The sequence below is a fragment of the Hemitrygon akajei genome, chromosome 23, assembly GCF_048418815.1.
Source record: "Hemitrygon akajei chromosome 23, sHemAka1.3, whole genome shotgun sequence".
Taxonomy (NCBI): Eukaryota; Metazoa; Chordata; class Chondrichthyes; order Myliobatiformes; family Dasyatidae; genus Hemitrygon; species Hemitrygon akajei.
This window is the reverse complement of record NC_133146.1, coordinates 40,915,104-40,942,446: the sequence shown is the minus strand read 5'-3', so window position 1 is coordinate 40,942,446 and position 27,343 is coordinate 40,915,104. Positions and strand designations below refer to the sequence as shown.

Genomic DNA, 27,343 nt, shown 5'->3' with positions numbered 1-27,343 from the left:
TAGTAATTGGCCAGGTATCCCATGGGCTGGATGCTTTCACCCTCCTAAAGATGCTCTTCCATCAGCCTCAGAGATTGAAATCCTCTAGGGGTGTTGAAGTTTGTGAAGGTGCCTCTATGCTTTGATGGTCACCATGAGAATAAAAGGCACTGAGCTCATCTGAGAGTGAAGTCTTGTTGTCACCTACTGTATGTTGCTTGGTTTCACTTTGTAGGAGGTGATAGCATTCAAGCCCTAATAAAGCTGTCAAGTATCCTTTCAGTGATTCTAGTTTTGTCCAGAATTCGCACTTAGCATGTGAGTTACCTTTCTGGAAGATTGGGGCCAGACAGTGGTAAATCTTTGAAATGTTCATGTACTAACTAGTATAATCCTTTCGAGATGTGTTGGGAAGTCAGTAGTCACTGTATTCCCAGAGAAATCGTACCCACTGAACTTATTTACCACTTGTCTGCCAAGTAGGAAACAAAGAATGTTAAATATAAAGTCATAATGCTAAAAATAAAGCAAAACACTTCTTGACATGCTTTACCGTGAATATCTTGTTTTTATTGTCAAGTGTTGATTTCCTCTGACACGCAAACTGAGAGACAGTTGTCACAGGTGAAGCTGGCGATAGACCTGATTGAAGCAAGCAAGTCTTCTGCACCTAAGAAAAGAAATGCAACCAAATTAAATAATGGTTTTCAATTTCTCATTGGACCAACTGAATTATGAATTGTATGATGTTGGCAACAAGTAATTGCAGACTTCACAGTAGTCATTAGCTAGGTTAATGAATCCATTAACTCAGCTAATGAAAGCTATGAAATGTGCATGTTGCTTGCAACATTGTTCAAGAATTAAAGATCCTCTGTAATATAGAAAACAATATGATGTGAACAAAAGTAGAATGAAAGAACTGATAGAAGGGAATAGTATTTTTACAGGAGATGGGGTGGGAAGCATTATAGTCAAGATAGCCATGCGAATCAACAAGTTTATAAAAGATGTCAGTCAAAAATTTGTCTCCAAAGATGGAGACAAAGAGATCAATAAAGGGAAGAGAGGTGTCAGAAATGGACCAAGTGAATTTAAGGGCAGGATGGAAGTTGGAGACAAAACTGATGAAAATTGACAGGCTCAGCATGGGTGCATGAAGCAGCAGCATCAATGCAGTCATCAATGCAGCTGAGGAAGAGATGGGGAGAGTTATATGCAGCCAATGAAAAGGCAGGCATTGCTGTGGACCATTCTGTTGAAGTCTGAGATAATAGATAAATCACAGCCGAAGAATAGAACTTGCATTTTAAAAACAAGTTTTTGTTTCCTTTTAGCCTTTCCCCGTAACAGATGTCACACTGTATAAAACCAGGCAGAGATCCCCTAAGATCAGGATTGCTTCTCCCAGGTTATATTATGTGGACTTTTCATCTTAGGAGTGACCACAAAATAAAGCAGCTTTGGCATGGAATCTGGAATCTAGCAGAGCTTGGCTCAACACTAATGTCCATCCCAAGATACATAGAACAGTACTATATTACACTGGACAGACCAATTGGCCCATGATGCCTTGACAATCTTGATATCAATTTATACTAGATGTCCTCCATATACTTCTGTCCATCTAAAAGCCTCTTGAAGTCCACCAAGGTGCCTGCTTCCTCTACTACTGCTGGTAACCCAAACCAGGCCCCATGTGCTCAGGAATTTGGCATTTCTACTTTGTGGGAAAGATTCTGACTGTCTACCCTATCTATACCCCTCATAATTTTAAAAGCCTCTTTCATGCCTCCCATCAGCCTCAAACACTATACAGAGAACAACCCAAGTATGTCCAATCTTTCCTTATAACTCAGTCCTTCTAAACCAGTCAGTATCCTGGTAAACCACTTCTGCACCTTTTGCACATCCTTCCTATGATGGGGAGAACAGAAAAGCACCCAGGAGTTCTTCTCCAGGAGCAGTCTAACTAGATTTTAATATAATAGCATGTCACAACAATCTTACCAATGAAAGCAAGCATTCCACACACCTTCCTTACCACCTTATAATCTTATTCAGCCACTTTCAGGGAAGTGGGGTCCTGTATCCCAAGATCTGTCTGTACCTCAGCATTATTCAGGGCCATAAGAACATGAAATAAGAGCAGGAGTAGGCCATCTGGCCCATCGAGCCTGCCCTACCATTCAATAAGATCGTGGCTGATCTGTCCGAAAACTCAGCTCCATCTACCTGCCTTTTCCCCATAACCCTTAATTCCCTTACTATATGAAAACCTATCTAACTGTATCTTAAATATATTTAGTGAAGAAGCCTTGACTGCTTCCCTGGGCAGAGAATTCCACAGATTCACCACTCTCTGGGAAAAACAGTTCCTCCTCATCTCCATCCTAAATCTTCTCCCCTGAATCTTGAGGCAATGTCCCCTGGTTCTAGTCTCACCTACCAATGGAAACAACTTTCCTACTTCTATCTTATCTATCCCTTTCAAAATTTTGTATGTTTCTATAAGATCCCCATTAACTATAACTTTCCATTAACCACCCATTAGGCCAACCATTAACTATATATATTTTCTATTTTTATTTGTTTCCAAAGTTGCAATGTTCTTCATACCTGGAACATTGTTGTGGGATTCGAGGGACTGAGCTGGTCTTCTAGGTATATTAGAGCCAGAGTTAACGAACATTTGGATTAGGGTATTTGTGAACACTGACAAAAATTCATGGAGTCTAGGAAAAATCCAAGGTAAAGAATCCCAGAGTGAAGCAGGACTGAAAAACAATTTGGAAGCATTTGGGATTTAAATGAAATATTTTAGCATTGTTGGGACTTGGTGGGATAATGCCCAAAAACTGGGAAAAGATTGAACAGAACATCATAAACATGATAGATTCTGTTGATGCTGGAACAGATATCCGTTTGAATATTGAACAGATTTCCCTTTAAGGGGTAGTAATTAGCCAAGTTATATTCTTCTATATTGCCCAACATGTGATTATTTGGAAAGATAATCCAAAGAAGCCCTTGTCTACACACTACACAACAGCATTAGATCAGAAGAAACCCTTGCCCTGGCTTCAGCACACAGACAAGACAGTTCCTAACATAATTTGAGAGTTTTAAATAGATGAGAAGATGAAAATATAGGCTTTGTCATCATCTCAAGTACTTTGCATCTTAGATTGTAAAGCTCTTGAGCTTTATAAGGGTATGAAATGAACTATGTAAGTACAGTTGTTCATCTTAGGAAATCTCTTAATTGTCAGGAAGCATCTTGCTGTTTGGCATTACTGTATCACACAAAGAATTATCAATTTATGTTTATGGAGATGTTCAATCATAAAAGCAAAAGTGCCTCAGCAAATTAAGTTCAACAAGTATGTTTCATGTGTCCATGTTTATTATGACATAGAAGAAAGCCACTTAACCCATCAAGCTGGTGCTGGTTCTCCAACCAATCATTTCAATTCCCTTCCCTCATTTATTTCTCTCTAGCACATTCTCTCTCTCATAACCAGTGAACTGCCCCCGATCCTTCAACCATGCACTAGGGGTAATTTACAAGCAAATTAGCCAATGAGCATATCACTGGGGATGCGGGAAGGATTTTATATTACTTAATTCAAAGCAATGATAGTTCTGGGAATGTAATTGGCTCTTTTCAGTAATACTTAAGTAGTCCATCCTGAGAGTTTACCTGAGAAATTAATACAATTCAATCTGTTATTCAGCTTCCAAATCATGTAAGCCTGTAAAAGAAAGAGGATGAATCTTGGCAGTTCAGCTTTCTATTTTTAAAAAAAGACTTCACTATGAATTATAAAAGGATACCAATACCATCGGGGTAACATCTTGAATGTCAATCAATATCAGCATGAACTAGGATGGTACTAACTGAATTAAATAGCAATCAACACCTCCATCAGGTTTTGCATTTCCAATTAATCTTTGACAAGGTATAAACAGATAGCTGGTTGGCCTGCCAAACAAAGCACTTGGCCTGAATCCGACAGACACCAAATAACTCTGACATCACACATAAATAAAAGTACACTCAACTGAAACAGTTCAAAGTTATAGATTTTTGTAACAAACATTGTCAGAAAAGAAAATCATTGGAGACTAAACCCAACAACTCAAGAACACAGTTCCAAGAATCCCAATTTTTGATGGTCCCTTGCCCATTCAAAGCAAAGCAGAGAGCGTATCAGTATTGTGGTGCCTGCCTAAATCATGTCAATCCTTCATCAAGTTGTTTATCAGGTATGGTATCATCAGGGCATGGGTCAATATCATTACATACCATACTTCTTAAAGTTTGGCTATAGCGATTAAAGAATCAGTAACTGTGATTGCTGGAGTTTCTATCACAATTGGCAATAGAACTCAGTGCAACAGGCAACAACAGCCAATCAATGGAGATACCACGAAATTGGTTCTTGGCAGATATGCATCAGAAATCTTGTGGAAAATTTGACACACATGTGACAAAATTAAACCTGTTTGCCAATAAGATAGTGTGAGCCGACAGTCGTGGAAGTCAATGTCAGGAGGTTAGCCCCAGTGACCTAATGCAATAGCAATAAGAAATTCAATTATCTCAAAGGAGAGGTCAAAGTCATTGAATAAATATTAATTGGCATATCTTGCAATCTCAACCACTGAGTTTGGCCACTGATCAAATTACTATGCTCTTTTCACTTGCCAAAAGACCCAAAGTCAAAACTCAAATGCAAGGTGCTTCAGGTCCCCTCCCAATTCATTTAGCACTGCTGCAGATCTCACATTTACAGCATCCCCTTCTTCCACCTTCACCTCTTACTCAGCTTTCTCTTCCTTCTTCTTTTCCTCCTCTCCCTTGTGCTCAAGCTCTTCAGCTCCTCAACGACAAGATCCACTTCCTCATGCAGGCCAGCTTACAGCGTGCATCAAAGATCAGGTAGCCCTTCTAGCTGATCACTGCAGGACTTCTTCAGTACAGTCAAAGCAGTGGAATATCAGCATTATACCTTTCTCATCTAGAAGGTAATATGTAGGACTGTGGATTTTGTCAATACAAACTGCTCATCCCCGTCTATGTCATGTGTCAGATCTAGCAAACACATTGTCATCAGATAGCTCCCGAGGCCATTACATTGCAATGTTAGAGCTGATACAAATGACACAGTTATCACAGTATACTGTCAATGAATGAAGGCATTCATGGGTGGTAAAAGGACAGCAGGTATTAATCTACATGAAGTGATGGCTAAGAATATATACCGATGAACATGCAGTGCATATTGTTGATATTTCCAATGTCAGCCTAGAAAAAGCTAGATGCATAAAAGTTCATAAGCTAGTCAGCTTTCCTGCCACTGACATTGCTCTCCACATTCTGCCAAAAGGTTTGAGTTGCGGTGGAGGTGAGGTTTCAGTACAACCTCCAAGACAAACCTCAATCATTGATGAAATTCAAAAAGGAGAATAGATCCTGGAGATACACATTATCCCATTGAAATTTCTCTCTTTTTCCTGCTTCTTCCAGTGATACATCCTGCGCCGACTGGCTTCTATTCATTCACACAATCACGCTCAACTTCAAGAGGAAGAGTCATTGTTACAGTTATATGAGGCAGCAACTAAGAGCAACCAAACTCTATAGAAGTCTTGCAGTTAGCAGACACTTCAGCACATACCTACAGACTTTGAAAACTGGTAGAAACTCTGGAAAGCATCAAAATTACGTAGATTTCTAATGATCACTTCAACTCGTCTTTGTGAGTAGGTTTTGGGGGAGCAAGAGTTGTCAATCACGCTGCTTCACAATATTCTGCCGAATCCATTTAAAATATGTCAAATCTGCATTTCAATTGCTGGTCCTATTAAAAAATTGGTACCTGCCATGCTTCATATCCAATATGAATCCACATACTGCAGTTGTCATTTCAGAATCTAAAGAGGGACACTGGAGTGGTTAATTATTTCTCCAATTATCTTTATAAAAATTGCAAGTGTAAACATATATAGATTGAAGATTACTGGAGATCCAACAACATAATTTCATTTAAATACAAATAGACGATTTCGTACACAGAAAACCCCCTTCTCCATTAATATATAAGAATCCATTTTGATGCTAGCTAAAATTCATAAAGAAAGAGAAATTTAGAAACAGGAACTGAACACATCCTCAATAATTCTCAATTAGACCATCAGAAATCTTATTCAAAGTTATAAGTAAAAATAAAACAGCAGGTAATTACAAAAAATAAAATGAACTATCATGGAACAGCAATTATGAGTCACATCACAAAGAAAATGTGAATTTATAATTTGGAAATTGCTCACTAAATGAATTTTCACATCTTTGCCAGCTGGTAATATATATTGGTGCTTAGACTAGGATTCTTTGTCCAAAGACCCATCACTGGAGATGATACTTCCCAAGTATGTAAAGCTGTTTACATTTGTCAGCTGGGTGTCGTCAACAATGATTTTTTGGTTCTATGGGGTTAGTGTCTGGCACGGGCTGGTGAAGTACTTCAGTCTTGTCCAGGCTGACAGTCAGGCCAAAGGGTGTAGCAGCATCTGAGAATTTGTTCAACATCAACTGTAGATCATAGTCTTTGGGTGTCAAAGAGGGTTTCTTGAATGACTGTATAGAGGCACTTCGTTCGTGTATTCAAGTGGCAAAGGTCAAAGAGAGAGCTGTCTAATTGGTACCTGATGTACACTCCTTCCTTCAGGCCTTGGAAAACACATGACAACATGAAAATACTTGGGAAGCATCATCTTCATCTTCTTTGTCTTTGGACAAAGAAATGGACTCCAGGCTCTGTGGAGGCTGCGTACCAGAGTACTCAATCAACGCAACATCCACAAAGCTGAAAGTCTACAGAGCTGTGGCCATCCTTTCTCTCCTATGTGGATGTGAGACCTGACTTTGTACCGACAACACATGAAGCAACTGGAGAAATTTCACATGCACATTTTCCGCTCAACTCTTGGCATTCATTGGCAAGACCGTGTCTCCAACCTGGAGGTCTTGGATCGTGCGGAGTCCACCAGCATTGAGTCCTTGATCATCAGAGCCCAGATACGGTGGGTGGGTCACGTCATCAGAATGGACAACCATTGTATGCCTCGCCAGCTGCTCTATGGTGAACTGGAGACCGGAAGGAGACCTTAAGGTCGTCCATGCAGGCGCTATAAAGAGGCTGTGAAGGAAACCCTACACTACTGTGACATCCAGCCAAGGGAACTAGAAGCTGTGGCTTCAAACAGAACCCGCTGGTGAGCCCTGTGCCATGGAGCCTACACCAGTTTTGAAGACAGGTGCTGCCAAAAACTGATGGAAAACCGCAAGCGGCGTCACAGAACAGCAGCCACAATTATTATAGCAACAGACTTCCAGTGCCCCCATTGTGCTGGACTCTGCGCTTCCAGACTGGAACTGCAGAACCACCTCCGTGTTCACAGATGACCTGCACAGCAGCGTGTCTTCTTCAAATCCGAAGGACTACCACAACACTAGGATTCTTTCCATTTATTATTCAGCCAGAAATCCTTTCATCAATTTTGGCTTGTTTGAATTAAGGACTCGAAACACAATGCTTTATTGTCTACTGTGTTCTTCAGTTCTTCATTATGTTCAAAATATGGTATTGGGATTTGTGGCACCAGATGGTTTGTGCAGGGAGCTAGATTAGATCTGATAGCAGTTGTCTATATTTTTGGCATGAAGGCAGGCAACCACTTGCATGAAGATGTCAGCTTACTGATTTTGAGCAAGCCTTAAAAAAGAAAGTTACCAGCTACTCTTCACATTTGAGGAATATGCATATTTCAGAATGGCAGAAGGCCACAGGGTGGCACTTTCAAATCAGCTATAGTTGGTATAAAATAATGTGAAAACTACACAATATTGAAATGTTTTTGTCAATTTGATTGGCATATTCAGGCCCTTGCAGATTACTGAGTTAGATTTATTATCTCTGTATGATATAGAACACAGAACATAGAAATGATCAATATTTCTGGCAGCAGTGCATTCTGGGACAAATTCCTGTGAAACTTCCTGTGGCAAGTTCCTGTGTTATCCCTTCCTAAAGACAGAGCGTTGTTATTTGTGTTATTTCCCTGGCTCAGCTGGAAACAATGCAGGAGTCAGAAGGTATGGTATGGGCTAGCCCGTCTGTTCCTTTTTGCCCTCACCTATATGGTTAATAGAGAGAGGGTAAATGAACACTGGGCCAGTAGGGAAGGATATTCCTGATCCTCTCTCCCTCTGACCTCCTAACCCCACCCCAGCCTCCCATCACCCTGTTTCTTTCCCTTTCTTTCCTGTCCTCCACACATTCTATCTGTCCACCACCCACACACTGGGACCCTTCCCTCTACTGTTCATTGACACATCACTGTGTTAGTGATAACACAATGATGTAATATTGAATACTTTAAGTGCTCCTTATTATTTAGTAGCCTCAATGGTGTAGTACAACTAAATTTATGCAGGTTTAATGCTCCATAATTTTCACTTGTGCTTGAGACATTCTGACATTTAATGCCAAGTAATTTTGGGAACAGTGCCGCCAAATATTTCATTGTCTCTCAAAAATCAGGTAAGTAATTTGAAATTTCACCTATTAGGATAAGTAGTATTATTTCCTCGGTAGTCTATTCTTGAAGCAGGAGGTTAACAAGGCATTTAAGAGCTAGAATGAAATGCTGCTGATTTTTCTTCCAGCCATTCAGTTAGGTTGAATTCTGGTGTACTGCTAGCTGGATCTCTTCTGCTAGTACAGGATTAACTTTGCCAACATGTGTAAGCTTGGGCCCTTTATACCTGCTACAGGGAATAGAGGGTAGAATGTTGGAGAGGCTGGAAGTTGGGCATTCTTTGGGAGAACCAGATACTTTTCAGCAAAAGATCTGTTGTCACATGCAACCGCATAACTGATGAGTGTGCTTTTTCCCAACGCTCTTCATGTCCTTCATTTTCAGTAGGGCTTGGCTCTGTTGTGTGAGGTACTGAGCAAAGGGTTAATGAGCATCCTGAGAGCAAACTCAGTATATGTCATTCACACCAATTGAAATGTCTGTGCTTGCACTAATCCCATGTCCCCTGCTGCCAAGAAACTAACATTTCATAGGCATAGAACAGAGTAAAGTATATATAAAGGCTTTGAAAATCTATCAGTCTACCTTACAGATAAAGATTTAGATAACTTTAATTAGACAGAACCTTTCCAACATAACCTTATTATTTCAATATCAGAGAGCTGTTCTGTGGTCTCCCAGACTAATGCTGTGAAATCAATAATTACAGATGATGAAAAACTGCAGCTTTATTCCAATACAAAGTAAATCTCAAAATCAATATACTTGAAGCTGTTGTATAATTTACTAGTTTTTAAACAGCAAGATATCAGTGGGAAAAGTGGAGACAAAAATTATTACCAAGCCTTGTAAAACAGTTATCTCAGCAAGGTGATTTCACAGCAGAGCTTGCTCAGAGCTGCATAATGAATATACTGTACAAGCAAGGATTCCTAACTAATTGTTGGTTTTCTAGTGGCAATGCTAAAACCGTTACATGTCAATTATCTTAACTCTATAGATGTTATAGCCAAATCAGAAACAAGGCTAAGAGAAGGGTAGGATTGACAGCTCAGTATTCCAGGATACAGATGCTGCAGGCATGAGAGAGGTACAGGTAAGCCAAGGGGGTTGTTGGTAGTTTGATAAGGGAGGACATAACAGCAGTACTTTTGAGGGATCTTCCAACAAAGCCATGTGTGTAGAACTTAGAGTCACTGTGATGTGGCTGTTTATAGAGCTCCCACCACCCCACCCCCCCAGTAGTCAGCGGGAACTTGAGGAGCAGGTGTATAGAGAAAATGTTGATAGTTGTAAAAATGATAAAGTTGTATTGCTGGAAATCTTAACTTCCCTGGTATTGACTGGGCCACCTAAGGTGAAAGAGGTCTGGACAAAGTGAAATTTGTGTAATAAGCCCAGAAAAGTTTCATGAGTTGATATATAGAGGGCCCTTCTTGGGAGGGTGCGATTCTGAACTTTCTCTGAAGGAACCAGGCAGAGCAGATAACTGAAGTGGCATTCAGGGAGCACTTTGGCTCTGGCAACCATAACTCTATTAGTTTTAAGATGGTGGTGTAAAAGGGTAGGACAGGTCAGAGGTCATGGTACTAAACTGGAGAAAGTTAATGCTGACAGAATTAAGCAGGATCTTGCACAGGTTCATTGGGTGAGCCTGTTCGAAGGAAAGGAATGAATAGCAAGTGGGAGGCTTTGATAAAGTTGATATGAAGAATCCAGGAGCAGAATACTTCTGTTCAGCGAAGCTTGGCTGACCAGAGATATTAAGGCACGGGAGGTCAGAGATGAGTGAATCCCTCAATAACTATAAAAAGATTTTAATACTCTTAAGGAGAAAATCAGGAGGACAAATTGAGAGGAGATGAGAAGGATCTGGCAGACAAAGTTAAGAAAAATCTCAAGAAGTTCTAAAGCTCTATTCAGAATAAAAGGGTGGCCAGGGAGGGTGGGATGCATGGATCCCCTTAGAGGTCAGAAGGGCTGCCTATGTCTTGACCTGCAAAAAATGGGTGGTATTTTTAATGAATAATTCTGAAGAGGAAATCAAGGATGCTCAAGAGGTAGGGGAAATAAGTGGAGAACATTCCAATTACCAGAGAGGAGTTATAAGCAACCTTACAGTGAATTAAGATGGATAAATCCAAGACCTGAATCAATGCATCGTTGAACCTTGTGTGAGACTACAGGAGAAATTCTGGAAGCCCTTGCAGAGATATTTGCTGCATTTTTAGCCACTGGTGAAGTTCCCAAAGATTGAAAGGTGTCTAAAGTTGATGCATTGTTTAACAAGCTCCCTTAAGAAGGGAAGTACAGTCTGGTCAGCCTGACATTTGTACTGAAGGTAAGTCTGAGGGACAAGATATATTTGCTATTGGATAGACAAAGTCTGATTAGCATGGCTTTGTGGGTGGAAAGTCATGCTTGACCAGCCTTTAAGAGTGTTTTGAAGAGTTACTCAGATCTCAGGAGAAGCAAGGTTGGCGTATAAGAACAGGTCGCTGACTCTGCTGAGGCTCTCCACGATACTTCCAGCTGTTTTGTCCCAAGTGCCCAGGAGTCCCATCAGTAAGAATGGGAATACTGACGGGCCAGTTCTCCCTGCAAGCATCTTTCCTTAATTAAGTAATTCTCCAGGCCTCACTGTTGTGGGGTCCCACACCCATGAGTTCTGTATGTATTGACTCCAGGACAGCCAGCAACCTCATGGATATCTCTCCAACTCAACAATTGAGAGAGAATATTGATAACAAGGATCTGAATGATCGGCCTCTGTGCACCAGCAAGATCCACTTTTCCACAGTGCCCCTCCAACCTGTGCTAGAAGGCAACCATAGTGAACAGCTCTCCTTTGAACTTGTTGACTCAACTGAACTGCTGCTGATTCTTGGCCTTTCCCAGCTCTCTCGACACAACCCATGGATTGATTGCTCCCTAAAGACACTCCAGGAGTGGGAACTGGCATGTTCAGAGCCCTGAAGAAAGATCTCGACGGTTTACTCTTTTCCATAGACACTGCCTGGCCTGCAAAGTTCCTCCAGCATTTTCTGTCTGTTGCTTGGATTTCCAGCATCTGCAAACTTTCTCATGTTTGTGCCCATCTACTCTCTGGGTGTAGCTTAAACCCCTGTCAGCATATCCCCTCCTGAAACAACAACTAGTGAGGACCTGTCTGCTGCTCTAGCTGAATATGCTGACTTTCTTGAGATTCTCGGTAAGAAGAGGGCCACTTCCCTGCCTCCACATCGGCCATACAACTGCACCATTGACCTCATACCTAGTTCTAGTCCTCCATGGGGCCAGCTCTTTTCTCTCTCTCATTCTAAAATGGTGGCCACTGGAAAATACATCAAAGAGGCATTGGGTTTAGGATTTATCTATATATCCACCTCACTAGCTGGGGTGGGCTTCTTTTTTTGTGAACTCTGTCCCTGCATTGATTATCGTCCGCTTAACAACATCACAATGAAGGACCAGTACCCTCTTCCCCTGTTTGCCTCTGCATTTGAACATATCCAGGGAGCAACTATATTCTCCAAGACAGATCTACGCAATGCTTACAACCTGGTTCGCATCCTAGAAGGGGATGAGTGGAAAACAGTATTCAACAGCTCCACTGGTCACTATGAATACCTCATGGTGACATTTGGACTGGCCAACGCCCCTGCTGTTATTCAGGCCCTGGTCAGTGATGTGCTCCAGGGTATGCTGAATCAGTTTGTTTTTGTGTATTTGGATGACATTCTTATCTACTTCCATTCCTGCCAGGAACACATTCAACATGTCAAAGGGTTCTCAAATGATTCCTCAAGGACAACTTTACACCATCCCAGAGAAGTACAAGTGCAACAAAGAGAAGGTGTCCTTGGGCTACATCCTCACCCCTTCCAGTGCTCAAATGGACCCATGTCGAGTTCAGGCAGTCACAGAGCAGCCCAGACCATCTGCTGTCAAACAGGTAAGGCACTTCATAGGGTTTGCAAACTTCTATCACCACTTCAGGAACTTCAGTTCCATCATGACTCCCATAAATGCACTCACCAAAAAGACCTCTGCCAGTTTCCAATGGACAAGTGAAGCAGGTTAAGGATTCTCGGAGCCAAAGCAATGCTTCACCAATGTCCCAGTGCTGCAGCATTTAGATTATCCCATCCATTCATCATCTAGGTTGACACTTCTGATGTCAGCATTGGTGTTGTACTCTCTCAGTGGTCTTTAGAAAGCACCCTTGTGCTTTACTTTCTTGTCACATGACTATGATATCGCGAACTAAGAATTTCCGGCTGTCAAGGAGGCCTTGGAGTGTCACAGCCATGGACACAGCCACAGAATATGGGCGCTCTTACAGAGTTGCTAAGTAATTATATTTAACCCTATTCCTTCTATTCAGTCTTGTCAAGTTTTGACCAAAGTACAATGACAACAATTCTCCCTGCTTAACTTAGTCCAAGCCAAGGCTCCAAGCCTGAGTCCAGTTCCAAGTCCTGTGTCCAGTTCCAAGTTCCAAGTCCCATGTCCAGTTCCAAGTTCCGTGTCTGAGTCCAGTTCCAAGTCCCGTGTCTGAGTCCAGTTCCAAGTCCCGTGTCTGAGTCCAGTTCCAAGTTCCGTGTCTGAGTCCAGTTCCAAGTCCCGTGTCTGAGTCCAGTTCCAAGTTCCGTGTCTGAGTCCAGTTCCAAGTTCCGTGTCTGTGTCCAGTTCCAAGTTCCAAGTCCCGTGTCCAGTTCCAAGTTCCAAATCCCGTGTCCAGTTCCAAGTTCCAAGTCCCGTGTCCAGTTCCAAGTCCCGTGTCCAGTTCCAAGTTCCGTGTCTGAGTCCAGTTCCAAGTTCCGTGTCTGAGTCCAGTTCCAAGTCCCGTGTCTGAGTCCAGTTCCAAGTCCCGTGTCTGAGTCCAGTTCCAAGTTCCGTGTCTGAGTCCAGTTCCAAGTTCCGTGTCTGTGTCCAGTTCCAAGTTCCAAGTCCCGTGTCCAGTTCCAAGTTCCAAATCCCGTGTCCAGTTCCAAGTTCCAAGTCCCGTGTCCAGTTCCAAGTCCCGTGTCCAGTTCCAAGTTCCGTGTCTGAGTCCAGTTCCAAGTTCCAGGTCCCGTGTCCAGTTCCAAGTTCCAAGTCCCATGTCCAGTTCCAAGTTCCGAGTCCGAGTCCAGTTCCAATTTCCAAGTCCGAGTCCAGTTCCAATTTCCAAGTCCGAGTCCAGTTCCAATTTCCAAGTCCGAGTCCAGTTCCAAGTTCCGAGTTCGAGTCAAGTTCTGAGTACAAGTTATGTCCAAATCCATCTCCGTGTCAAATCTCCGTGCCTGTGTGCTGCACTTGGGTCCACTTCCAGTCTCTCCAACCACTCATTGCAACACAAAGTACAATGAAAGGCAGATCTTTTCTGCAGAAAGGATGCCCTCCCTGCAATCTACCATTTGGTGTAGCCACATGAAAGCCATGCTACCGCTAAAAGTGTGAGCACAATCATCATGATTCTGTTGTCCGGTGAACTCAGACAGAACCTTGCAACTTACCCTCACCAGAATCAATGTTTCCATTGTGATGGCACATTCCTCCCCCTCCACATCTGCACTTTCCCCCAAGTAGCAGAAGATTAGGGAGGAGGAGAAGGAGAAATGGGAAGGACAGAGGTGTCTCCAATAACCTCTTCTTTCCATGTATAACTTATCTCTTCATTATCCCTGTACCCACAGGCCTGAGTCACCATTTGTTACTGGTCCACACTTTCTCCTCATACTGTCACTAACCATACTCCATCCAAAATCTGCCCCAAAATAAATATTTCAAACTAAATTTATGAATTAATTTGTCTCTGACTTGATGGAAATCAACTAGACTTCCTTGAGGTTAGATCTTGCTCCCTGTGTCCCTTTGTTATGGTGTTCTTAGTGCAGGGGACAGCAAGTTCACTGAAAGAGGCAATGTGAGAAAGTTTTCTGCAGCCCCTGAAAACTTTGAACAGTGCTCTCTATTTTCTTCCCTGTGCAACCTTTGAGATACTAAGGTAAGACAGGCTCCAAGTCACTCAAAATTTTTACCTAAAAATATATTTTCTCATTCCATTTGCATTCTCATTTATTACTGCTTTAAGTTGAGCAGCAATGGAGGGATAAGCATCAAATAATGGTTTTCAGTCAACATCCAAAACCTCCTTGTGACGTACAACTATGCTCCACTATTCTGTCAGTAATTACTTTTTGTAGTTTTTACTGCAAAAATCATGAATATCAAAACCTGACTTCTTCCCTTTCTATTTCAGTCCTGATGAAGGGTCTTGGGCCAAAATGTCAACTGTTGATTCCACTCCATAGAAGCTGCCTGACCGACTAAGCTCCTCCAACATTTTGTGGGTGTTGTTCAGCATGTACACCTTCTAATTTCATGCCTGCACTAAAGAGGAAAACCTTTCTGATTACTGACCATTCCCCCTTATGGGTTTCCCTAGTGCCTGTCTTTCATGCAGTCCTGTTGGTCAAACTACCCTTAAGTTCTGCTCTCCAGTGGGAGACATTGGCTCCATTATAATGAAGGAGATTACAGATGGTTGTAAGGAGCAACCTCAGACAGTGCTGGGTTAATTAGCTAAACCTTTAGTGGCACCATTGCAAGGATGGAAGTAGCCTGGGTTAAATGCCTAATGTGCAATTGCAAGGCCACAGTGGCAGGATGTTAAATACTGTTTTACCAAGAGGAGAACAGACCCTTCAGAGAACCATTAACATTCCCCTGGACTTCATAGCCTGCTGTAAGATGTATTACACAAGTGCTGTCAGTGTCTTAAAGCTCCCAGAATTATTGAGTCCAGGCCCATGATGACAGAATTCTGAGAAAGCAGATGTTGGTCCTCCACTGATGGGAAGTTTTTGTCTTTGCTAGAGTACCTCTGTATTGGACACTGCACTGTGGACAGTTCGGCAAGCTACTGGTTGTTTCCATGCTGGAAAGATAGGCTCAAGGCTCCAGACTTCATGCTCCTGTAAGCTGTGAGATGAATTTCCTGTAGGTATCTCATACAGGCTTTCAACAAGCCTTCCAGGTGCATGCATGTCTTCCTTCATTTTCAAACCACCATTTTGCCATCCATGCACCTCTTTCACCTCAGATGGTTGAAGAAGTTTGACATGAGCCCCCAAATCCTAAGGACTTTCTACAGGGACACAATTGAGAACATCCGGACTGGCTGCATCGCTGTCTGGTATGGGAACTGTACTTCCCTCAATCGCAGGACTCTGCAGGGAGTGGTGCGGACAGTCCAGCGCATCTGTAGATGTGAACGTCCCACTATTCAGGACATTTACAGAGGCAGGTGTGTAAAAAGGGCCCGAAGGATCATTGGGGACCCAAGTCACCCCAACCACAAACTGTTCCAGCTGCTACCATGCAGGAAACTGTACCACATCTTGAAGGCCAGGACCAACAGGCTCTGGGACAGCTTCTTCTACTGGGCCACCAGACTGATTAATTCACACTGATAGAAATGTATTTCTATGCTATATTGACTGTCCTGCTGTACATGCTATTTATTACAAATTATTATAAATTGCACATTGAACATTCAGATGGAGACGTAACGTAAAGATTTTTACTCCTCATGGATGTGAAGGATGGAAGAAATAAAGTCAATTTAATTCGATTCAAGATTGAATGTTCCAGAGCAGAACTAATGTGCAAAGCCATCCATGTGAGAAACAGGGAAGTCATGAAATTACATGGGCTTAATGCATGCAAATATGGAAAAGGCTACAATTAGCATCTCCAAATCACAGGTGAGAATGCACAGAAACATTGGACAAGCAGCACACCGGTGTGGGCTCCCTACTGAGCACCAGCTCATGAGCCAGTGGATTTCTGGTTGAGTTTCCCATGAGTCATTAATGATTTGATGGTCATGGATTTAAAATAATTGGCAAAAGAATCAAAGGAAACATGGGGAACATCTTTTTAATGCAAATTTAATAATGGCTTTCAAAACAAAGTTAAATATAAGTTTAAAAGAGAAAATCAGCAGAAAGGCAGAGAAAGAGCAGGAGAATGGGACTAATTGGATTGTAGTTAAGGAGAACCAATACAGACTCAAGTGATTAAATATCTTCTTCTGCAGGTACTATTACATGACAGATTATGTACTATTATAAGCACTGCAGTTTATATTTCAGAAACATTTTGATGAATTTTATATTGAATTTTCTTGCACAAAATAGATGGTGACGTTTATCCAGTCTTTCTGTAACAGTTTTTGGCTTTACATGCTTCCCATTCCACAGTGCCATCATATGGTTATATTTATTGATAGCACATCATTTGCTTCACAAATGCTTTAAATGTATTTTATAAAATGTTATGCTTGTCCAAAATAACATCAATGCCCATAAATGAATAAAGAAACTGATGCACTTAGACTCCAATGTGGGTTACCCTATTGTCTGTTGAAAAATCGAAAATTGAGGTTTCATTATGAAAGTTTCTGTTATTGGAATTTCTCTTAAGAATCTTTTAGTTAAGAAAGAATGACAAATTACAATCCTATAAAGGGAATTTAATGAACATAAAATAGACTTGCAAAGGAGTCACAAAGTAAAGCTTAATCTTGTTAATAGTCTCAAGAGAATGGATTAGATTTGTTGTAAGAAGTGAATCAATGGTGCTGGTGGTTGGTTACACCTGCATTTACCAAAATGCCCAATGATTTCAATTCTCTTGGGTGCCTTGGCAACATGCTCAGTCAAATGTTGCCATCATATGACGAGCTATCATTCTCACCTCAGACCCATAATCCAGCTCTTTGGTTCATATCTGGTCCAGGGTCTGGAACCAAGGCATCCTGATAAAATCCCAGCTGGGTGTTGCTGTCAGGCAAGTGGTAATCTTTAATGTCACCAAAACCTTCTATCACTAAGTTAGAAGGAGTGCAGAAGAAAAGTAACAGTAATGTTATCAGGATTGGAAGGTTTGAGTTATAAGGAGGGATTGGACAGAATAGGTATTTTATTTCCCTGGAGCAAAGGAGACTGAGAAATGAGATGACAGAGATTTATAAAAATATGAGAAGCAGTGATAGGGAAGGTAGCTAGAGCCTATTTCCTATGGTAGAGGTATCAAAAAGTAGAGAGTATGTTTAAGATAAGATGTACGAGGTTTCAGACCATAGTTATAAGATCATAAGACTTAAAGACAGAGATTTTTTTTATTTGTCACATGTACGTTGAAACAACAAAACATACAGTGAAATGCGTTGCTTGCATTGGGATGTGCTGGGTACAGCCTGCAAGTATCACCATGTTTCCAATGCCAACATAGCATGCCCACAAATTACTAACCATAACCTGTACAACTTTGGAATGTAGGAGGAAACCAGAGCACCCAGAGGAAACCCACATTGTCTTGGGAGGAAATAGAAGCTCCTTAAAAACAGCAGCTGGAGTTGAACCCCAATATTACAGCTAACACTCTTCAAGCCTGCAATGCCACGCCTATAGGGCCGGAACTAGGCCATTCAGCCCATTGATAACCTGAGGGGTCAACTGTTCACACAAATAGTAGTTGATATCTTGAATGGCCTGCTAGAGGTGGTGGTGATACAGGAATGACATTTAAGAGGAACCTGGACAGGTATTTGAATGAATAAAGCAGGAGATGAAATCAATGATTAGCGTACAGTAGATAACCATGATGGTTGGCCTAAGTGCGGCTGTGGGTTTCTTCAATGCATGGTTCTATCACCATGACAGTGACAAAATGTGGGCAAGTTCAATATTTACAATCTACAAATAAAGAAAGAGGACAACATATCATATAATCCGTAAACAAATGTCAGATCAGTGACAGGGCAATAATCAAAATTAAGCAAATGATTTCCATCTCAGCTTTGTTAAGAAAGTGTGAAATAGCAAATACTCTGAATATAAACTTGCACTGAATCAGGAATCATTCCTTAAGACAGTTGTTAGGTAAATATCAATGCTGGTATCATCAAATGATTAATTGTGGAATTATGTTTAAAAGATATGGTTGGTTGGAAGGAAAGGAAATTCTCAGAAGAGGGCAGGATCCTCCATACAAATAAACATACTTCATAAACTGAAGCATTAGTATATCATTTGTCTAACCCTTGCAATATAATACCAATGCTTGATCTAGTGCAATATTATTTTCATATTCTGTTTATTGTTATCAGCTTCTTTGGAATTCTTCCAACAGTACAAAGATTGAAGAGTTTTTAATTTTAAAATAATTAGTAATTTTCCAGCAATTATTTTAATTGAACTGAGGTAGAAGATAATATAAAAATGATTGGATGAGTAAACAGTATGTCATAACCAAGCAAGGCAACAGACCGAAGGGTAGAAAGTAGATCTAGAATAGATAGAAACATATTGGATAGTGCGAACAACAGGCTTGTTTTGCCTTTTCCATAAATTACCAAAATTCTATTCCATTAAACATGCAATAAAATGCCAATTTATTTAAATTAGGGCAGTGCAACAAGTATTTGAAAGAAGTAAAACATTTATCTTTACTCTTCTATATTTCAGAGTGCATGATCGCATCATAACAAAACAATGCATTATAATATATATCAATTATAAAAGGGGCATTACATTTACCTGCAGTCTGTGGCATTCCTCAATGTCTACAGGTTTACCAGCACCCATGCTCTCTGTAAACCATGAGATATTAAGTAAATTTAGCTTGCTGGCATCTGACATCTTCTGGGTTTGAATCCAGTCCCAAATCTCATTCCAGGAGTTATTCTCAGTTACAATATGTGTAACTGAATCACTACAGAAAGAAAATGGAAACTGTTAGAACATTTTTTTTAATTTTGTGATCTACAATGAGTGGCATTTCAATGTCTGTAAAAGTTCCTGAGGTTACTAACATTACTGAATTAAAGTTACTGAAGCATCAGAAACAACCATTAAGGATACCTGTCCAACAGCCTGCACTCTGCACACAAGTCATGTTTGTAATTAAGATGAGGCTCTGTTATGATCAAACTGGAAGAAATTATTTTGTAATGTTGCAGCTTATTGCACAGTAAAGATCCACATTTTGTGGCTGGTGTTTAAAAAAAATACTCAGATGGTTCATAATTAACCTGAGGAAAGGCTGAATAATGGCAGGACAAGAAACCAGATAAGTGTTCTTGCACATTAAGCAGAACAGTGCGGTACCTTAACTCAACTTTAGTCACCCAAACACTATCAGGAAGGAAACAGAATTGGATGTTTATTTTCAGTCTTTACTTGTCTGTATATAGCCCAAATTACCATGGCTCTGCAGGCTAAAGTGACTTTCTATTTACAGGACCACATTAGCTAATCTCTTTGCACATTTTGTCAGAAAGAAATAAATGTGTTTGTTGTTATTTCTCTATTTGATTTCCTTTTCTCCAGCCTTACATATGCTTTTTCACATATGCAAACTTGTCATTACTGAAACTCTCTTTTCCTTTCACAGTTTCCTTTTGTGCTCTTTATCTCTCCTGAACATAGACAGCACACCTTCATCGTTCTCACCTCCACATAAGTGTGCTTCAGGTTTTGTATTGTAACTTTATTCTGAACTTCTGTTAACAAGATTTTAGAACAAGTTCAGGGCTACACCACAGATCACCAAGGACCACAGCAAAATTGATTTTATAAGGAAATTTTGTGAAGATAAATCATAAACAAATGTCACATGTCCAAGAAAAAGTTAACTGGATAATAATATTTATCTGATATTTACAAAGTAGATAGAATTGCTTCATATTACATAAAAACATGAAAGGTAAACATCTCAGACATTAACGTAGCAGTATTTCTCCCCCAGCCAGGTTTTAAACAGAGAATGGTGGGTGCCTCTCCAGTGCTATATTGCGTAAGTAATTTCATCATATTAACATAGAAGTTTTGATTTGAAATCTTAACAAACTCTGGCATAGGAAATAAATACTATCAGATTTATTAAATGTACTGATGTGTTGGAAATGTACTTTAAAGTCCTTCTTCTATTCATTTACCAGATACAGCCAAAGCTGACAGGAGTCATGTTTATTTTTAATTCCTACTTGCCCTTGAAAAGGTGATGGGGAACCATCTGCTTGAACAGCTATATTCTTTGAAATGGGAGATTGAGGATCTAGACCTACAACAATAAAGGAATGGCAAGCTGTTTCCAAAATAGAATAGTGTGTGATTTGGAGAGAAACTTCCAGGTGACAGTATTCCCTTGTGCCTGCTTTCTTGTCCTTCTTGATGACATAGATCACCAATTTGTGAAGTGCTGTCAGAGTAGCTTGTGCAAATAATGGCATACATCTTTGGGATACAGAACTATGAGGAGTATAGACAGAGTAAATGCAAGCAGGCTTTTCAACTGAGGTTGGCTGAGATAACAACTAGAAGTCAAGGGTTAAGGGTGAAAGGTGAAATGTTTAAGGGGAACATAAGGGGGAGCAATTTCACTCAGAGGCTGGTGAGGGTGTGGAACACAAACGGAAATGGTGCATGCAGGTTCGATTTCAAAATTTAAAAGAAGTTTGGTTAAGTACGTGGATGGGAGGGCTATGGTCTAGGTGTGCGTTGCTGGGACTAGGCAGAATAATAGTTCAGTATGGACTAGATGGTCTGAATGGTCTATTTCTGTGCTGTAGTGCTCTGTGACTCTATGAATCTAGATGATTGTGCTACATTCATTATGCACCAGTCTGTAAGGACTGACAGGTTTTCCAAACTCCCATCTTAATGCCAAAACAGAAGAAATCAACAAAGGCCTGATGTAGAGCATGCAGATGCAGAAAAAAACTATTGGGTGGGAGGGGGGGTGCACTGCCTCCTACTTCTAGAAATCTTTTGCAATTGTACAGTTTAAGCTCTAGGCTTTAGTCCTTCCTGTATCTTCACCTGCTCGGTTATTATTTATGAAACAAATATCTAAAAATTATTTCCCATCATCTTATTAGTACACAAATAGAAATACAGGCATGCAAAATACATCTAATGCTGAGATAATATCTCCAATCCACAGTGACAGCAGGGATCTCTGCTAGCTGCAGGACCATGAAGTTTAGAAGTTCACAGCACAGAAGGAAGCCATTTGACACATTATGTTTGTGCCAGCTCGTTGCTGGAGCAAACCATGCAAAAGAAAATGATAAAGTGCAGCATGGTTCTGATTTCTTTATATGCACATCTGGCAGGCAAGGCTCCCTGTTGATAGCAAAGTCTTGAAAAATATGTCCTTCTATATCATCATTTAAAAATAGAAATTATTCATCTCTATAATTAAAGTCTTCAGTCCAGTACATTGCTCTGGTTTCACAGCTTTCCAAGGCAGCACATCTGAAACATAGTAGGAATGGCATAATTTTGAAGAATATATGAAGCCTACCTTGGTTCTGTTATATATCAGTATTATCTGACTAATGTTATGAATATATTGTTTAATTCAGCATTTTTGTTGTTTGCATAATGTTTTGTAAAAGGCATACATCATCACGCCACCAGATGATAATTGTGCACCTCACTTAAAGTAAAGAACTAAGTTGGACTCACATTCCCAGTTCCCTTGTGTTATTTTCCATTAGTTTTTATGCTTGGGAGTTACAAAACATAATAGTGGTGACAAGAAGGTTTTAAATGAACCCGAGATGACTACCTGCCTGTTGAAGCACGGAGGATGTTTTCTTCACAAATGGAAAGACAATTACGTTTTTAAAAAGGCAGAAAACAGAACAATTCCCAGGTTCATAAACAGTGAGTACCAGCTGTTACAGCTACAGTGTGTAATCATAAAAAAAGAGAAAAAATGGCTGACCACATCAGAAAGATTAGAAGCACAGAACACTACAGCACAGTACAGGCCCTTCAGCCCTCCATGTTGTGCTGGCCCATATAATCCTTTAAAAAAAGTACAAAACCCATACTACCCCATAACCCTCCATTTTTCTTTCATCCTGTCCAAGAGGCTCTTAAATACCCCTAATATTTTAGCCTCCACCACCATCCCTGGCAAGTCATTCCAGGCACTCACAACCCCTCTGTGTAAAAAAACTTATCCCTGATGTCTCCCCTAAACTTCCCTCCCTTAATTTTGTACATATGTCCTCTGGTGTTTGCTATTGGTGCCCTGGGAAACAGGTACTGACTATCCACCCTATCTATGCCTCTCATCATCTTGTAGACCTCTCTCAAGTCCCCTCTCATTCTTCTACGCCCCAAACAGAAAAGTCCCAGCTCTGCTAACCTTGCTTCATATGACTTGTTCTCCAAACCAGGCAACATCCTGGTAAATCTCCTCTGCACCCTCTCCATAGCTTCCACATCTTTCCTATAATGAAGTGACCAGAATTGAACACAATACTCTAAGTGCGGTCTCACCAGAGATTTGTAGAGTTGCAACATGACCTCTCTACTCTTGAACTCAATCCCCTGTTAATGAAGCCTAGCATCCCATAGGCCTTCTTAACTACCCTATCAACCTGCGCAGCAACATTGAGGGATGTATGGATTTGAACCCCAAGGTCCCTTTGTACATCCACACTCTTAAGTAACTGACCATTAATCCTGTACTCAGTCTTCTGGTTTGTCCTTCCAAAATGCAACACCTCACACTTGTCCGGATTGAACTCCATCTGCCATTTTTCTGCCCAACTCTGCAGCCTGTCTATATCCTCTTGTAACCTTCGACAACCTACAGCTCCATCCACAACTCCTCCAATCTTCGTGTCATCCGTAAACTTACTCACCCATCCTTCCGCCTCTACATTCAGGTCATTTATAAAAATCACAAATAGCAAGGATCCCAGGACAGATCCCTGCAGCACTCCACTAGTCACTGACCTCCAGGCAGAATACTTTCCATCCACAACTACCTTCTGCTTTCTTCCTTTAAGCCAATTTTTTATCCAAACAGCCAAGGTTCCACTTATCCCATGCCTCATGATTTTCTGGATGAGTCTCTCATGAGGGACCTTTTCAAATGCTTTGCTAAAGTCCATGTAGACCACATCCACTGCCCAACCCTCATCAATTCCATCAACCAGATTGACATATCTGATTACACAACAGATAACTGGAATATATATACAGAATGAATTGAGCAGTACTTTAAAGCAAATGGAATAGCCAATGAGAAGCAAGTACTGGTTTTGCTGATTGCATTGGATTTAAAGGAATACAATTTGCTGAGGAGTTTAACTGCTCCAACCAAACCAACCAATATGAGCTTTGCTGATATTGTGAAAGTAATGCAGGAACATTTAAAACTTAAACCATTGTTGATTGCAGAGTATTTTACGTTCCATAAGTGGAATCAAAAGTCCATTTCAGCATACATGGCTGAATTGAAGGGATTGTCTTAATGATGCACTGGAAGATCACTTAGTCTGCGGAACCTTACAAGAAAGCATTCAAATACAGATCCTAACAGAAGAGCAACTACATTTCGAAGAGCAGTTGAAATTGCTGTATCAATGGAAACTGCAAACAGAGACATTATTGAGTTTCAGTGAGAAAAGAAAGTGAGTATGATCAAAATTGCAACATCTAAACAGAAACCAGCCTGGCCAAATAAGTTGTATAACTATTGTGGCAGGTGCTTATATACAATACACCAGAGCAATGCAGATTTAAAGTTGAAACTTGTAGAAAATGCAACAGGTAGGACACATACAAAAACTATATTGGGCAGACAGAAATAAATGGACTGCACAGAGAAGAAGATAAGCTAAAATTTAATTTGCTGTTTCAAGAAGACCACTAATCTGCATACTGTTGATGAAAAATCTGATAATGATGAGAATGACTCAGGACTGAGTAGCCTTAAGATTTACAAAGTGAACACTAACAATAGAAAAGCAATATGGCATACACCAGAAGTGAATGGCAAATTAAATAAAATGGATTTGGTCACTGGTTCAGCTGATTTAATCATTCCACAAACTGAATTTGAATGGCATTTCAAAGATATTAAACTGCAGCCTGCAGTTATCCAATTAGAACTTACACTGGAGAAAATATAACTCCTGTGGGATTGACACTTGGAACAGTGAAATGCAACAACTGTAACAGGTTCCTGCCAAGCCTGCTTACTGTGCTCCACCCCTGGAACTCACTACTACAGATTGGAAAGAAATGGCAATGGACAGAGCAATGTGAGCAAGCTTTCCAAAAGACAAAGGAAATGGTGACATCAGGCACTGGACTCACACATTATGATCCACATGGTCCAGTGAAGCTTGGCCACTGGCTCAGCTGCTTCAGACATTCTATAAAATGAATTTGAATGGTATTTCAAATATACTAAACTGAAGCATGCAGATGTCCAAATACGAGCTTACTATACGAGACAAAAAGTGACTCCTGGGTGAACGATATTTGTAACAGTGAAATACAACAACCAACAAACCATATTGGGCTTGTATGTGGTAAAAACCAGGAGGCCAGCATTGCGGATGTGTGATTGGCTGGGACAACCGCAACTAATTAGAGATCCATCTGCAATTTTGTATGCCACATCCCCTGCAGTAAAGCCAACTGAAAGCAAGTTAAGAAAGATACTGGATGATGCCACAGCAGTGTTCAAGAATGCCATTGGAAAACTCCAACATATCAAGGGTAAGATAGTGTTATATGAAAATGCCACACCCAAGTTTTACAAAGCCCATCTGATTCCTGATACCATCCTTGATAAGGTAACCAGTCAGCTAGATCACATGAGGCTGAAGGAACTCTTTCCAGGGTTGAGTGGAGGCCATGGGCAATGCCAGTGTTCCCAGGAGCCAAGAAGATTTGGTCAATCAGGATCTGTGGTTATTTTAAGTCCACCATCAACCCAGGATAGAGAATATCTTTGCAAACATTTCTAGAAACACTTCAGCAAAATGGATTTGGTTGAGGCCTACCTACAGATGGAGATGGAAGAAGAGTCCAAAGTGTTTCTCACCATAAACACTTACAAAGGGCCGTATTGCTATAAAAGGCTTTTTTTTGGAATAGCACCTGCACCTTGGTAGAAAGGTATGGACTAGGTGCTGCAAGGCTGCCTGGGCACTCAGTGTTACCTGGATGACACCATTGATACTGTTATGGATAATAAGGAATTTCTCCAAAATCTTAAGGCAGCACTGAAGATATTAGAAGATGATAGGCTTAGAGCATGACGCAACAAATGTGAATTCTTTAAACTAAGCATCGCTTACTGTGGTCACACCATCAACACACAAGGATTATACAAGTGTGCTGAGAAAATTAAAGCTGTGGTGGATCCCCCAAGGCCAAAGATCGTGTCCCAGCTGTGGCCATTTTTAGGATTCATCAATGACTATAACAGGTTCCTGCCAAACCTGGCTACTGTGCTCCACCCCTTGAATTCATTACTACAGATCGGGAAGAAATGGTGACATCAGATACTGTATTCACATATTATGATCCACATCATCCAGTGAAGTTTGCCTGAGATGCCTCACATCAAGGTATAGGTACCCTCATCTCACATGTTATGAGTGATGGAAGTGAACACCCCATAGCCTTTGCATCACATTCCCTTATCACTGCAGAGAAAAATTATGCACAGATTGACAGAAAGGCCTTGAGTCTGGTTTGGGGTGTAAAACATTTTAATCCGTTCTTGTAAGGGAGAGAGTTTTCCCTCGTTACTGATCATCAACCACTAGTGTCCATTTTCAATCCACAGAAGAGCGTTCCACTAACAGCAGCAGCTCAAATATAGAGAGAGGATCTATTTTGTAGAGGTCACAATTACAAGGTTGAATTCGAGGACGACTAATTATGGAAATGTGGATAGATTGTCCTATTTACCTTTGGAAAAGGAAATACCCAAAAAACTTACTAAAGAGGACACTCTTCTTGATGTATTCTCCCCAATGCAAATTGGAAGTCACACTATTATGGCAGAGATGATCCAAAGGGAAACCAGAAAAAATACCTACACTGTCTCAGGTGCACATGGCCATTCAAAATAGCTGTAATGTACAGCAGAAACTCCTGTTTTCCTGTTTTTACCAGCACAAGGATGAACTTGCCCGTGATGGAAATTGCCAATGTGGGGACAGAGGGGCGTTCTACCATCCAAGCTGAGAGCTAAGGTGTTGGAGGAGCCACACGTCAGTCATCTAGACATGGTTAAAATGAAAGCGTTGTCTGGTGGCCTGCGATAGATCAGCAGATCAAGCTGCTTGCCATGCAGTGTTCGAGATGCCAACACGTCCAAAAGATACCAACAGCAGCACCTCTCCATCTCTGGGAATGACCTGCATTGCCCTGGCAGAGGATTTATGTAGATTTGCCAGACCATTCATGGGCACAAACTCTTTAGTAGTGGATCCAACTAAAAGTGGCCAGAAGTGTTCCCAATAGCCTCCACGACAGCCTCACATGCTACTGATGTGTGGAGAATCGTCTTCTCAAGGACTGGTGTTCAGGAACCCATAATAAGTGATAATGGACCACAGTTTGTTGCCGCGCAGTTTCAGTCATTCCTCAAAATGAATGGAATAAGACATATTACATTTGCACCGTACCACCCAGCTACAAACGGCTCGGTGGAAAGGATGTCCAGAGTGTAAAGCAATGTCAGCAGAGCACATTACACTGACTCTGAATCAGAAACTCACCAAATTCCTCCTGGCATATTGCAATGCAGCACTCTGCACAACCAACACCTCACCAGCTATGCTGTTCCTAGGCATCCCTTGCATTCATGCTTGGATCTCCTCAAACACAATCTCAGAAGGAATATACAGGAGAAACAGCTTAGACAAATT

At 40.9% G+C, this 27,343-nt stretch overlaps 1 protein-coding gene across 1 annotated transcript in view; it reads right to left on the bottom strand.

The window, feature by feature from the left end:
- dntt (deoxynucleotidyltransferase, terminal) overlaps positions 1 to 27,343 on the bottom strand; it is a 251,070-nt gene that overhangs the window by 210,747 nt on the left and 12,980 nt on the right. Inside the window, exons 2-3 of the mRNA XM_073027511.1 lie at positions 19,179 to 19,353; positions 533 to 649 (exon numbers count right to left, since the gene is read on the bottom strand). Coding sequence (XP_072883612.1) covers positions 533 to 649; positions 19,179 to 19,353 — 292 coding nt within the window. The remainder of the gene's footprint in view (positions 1 to 532; positions 650 to 19,178; positions 19,354 to 27,343) is intronic.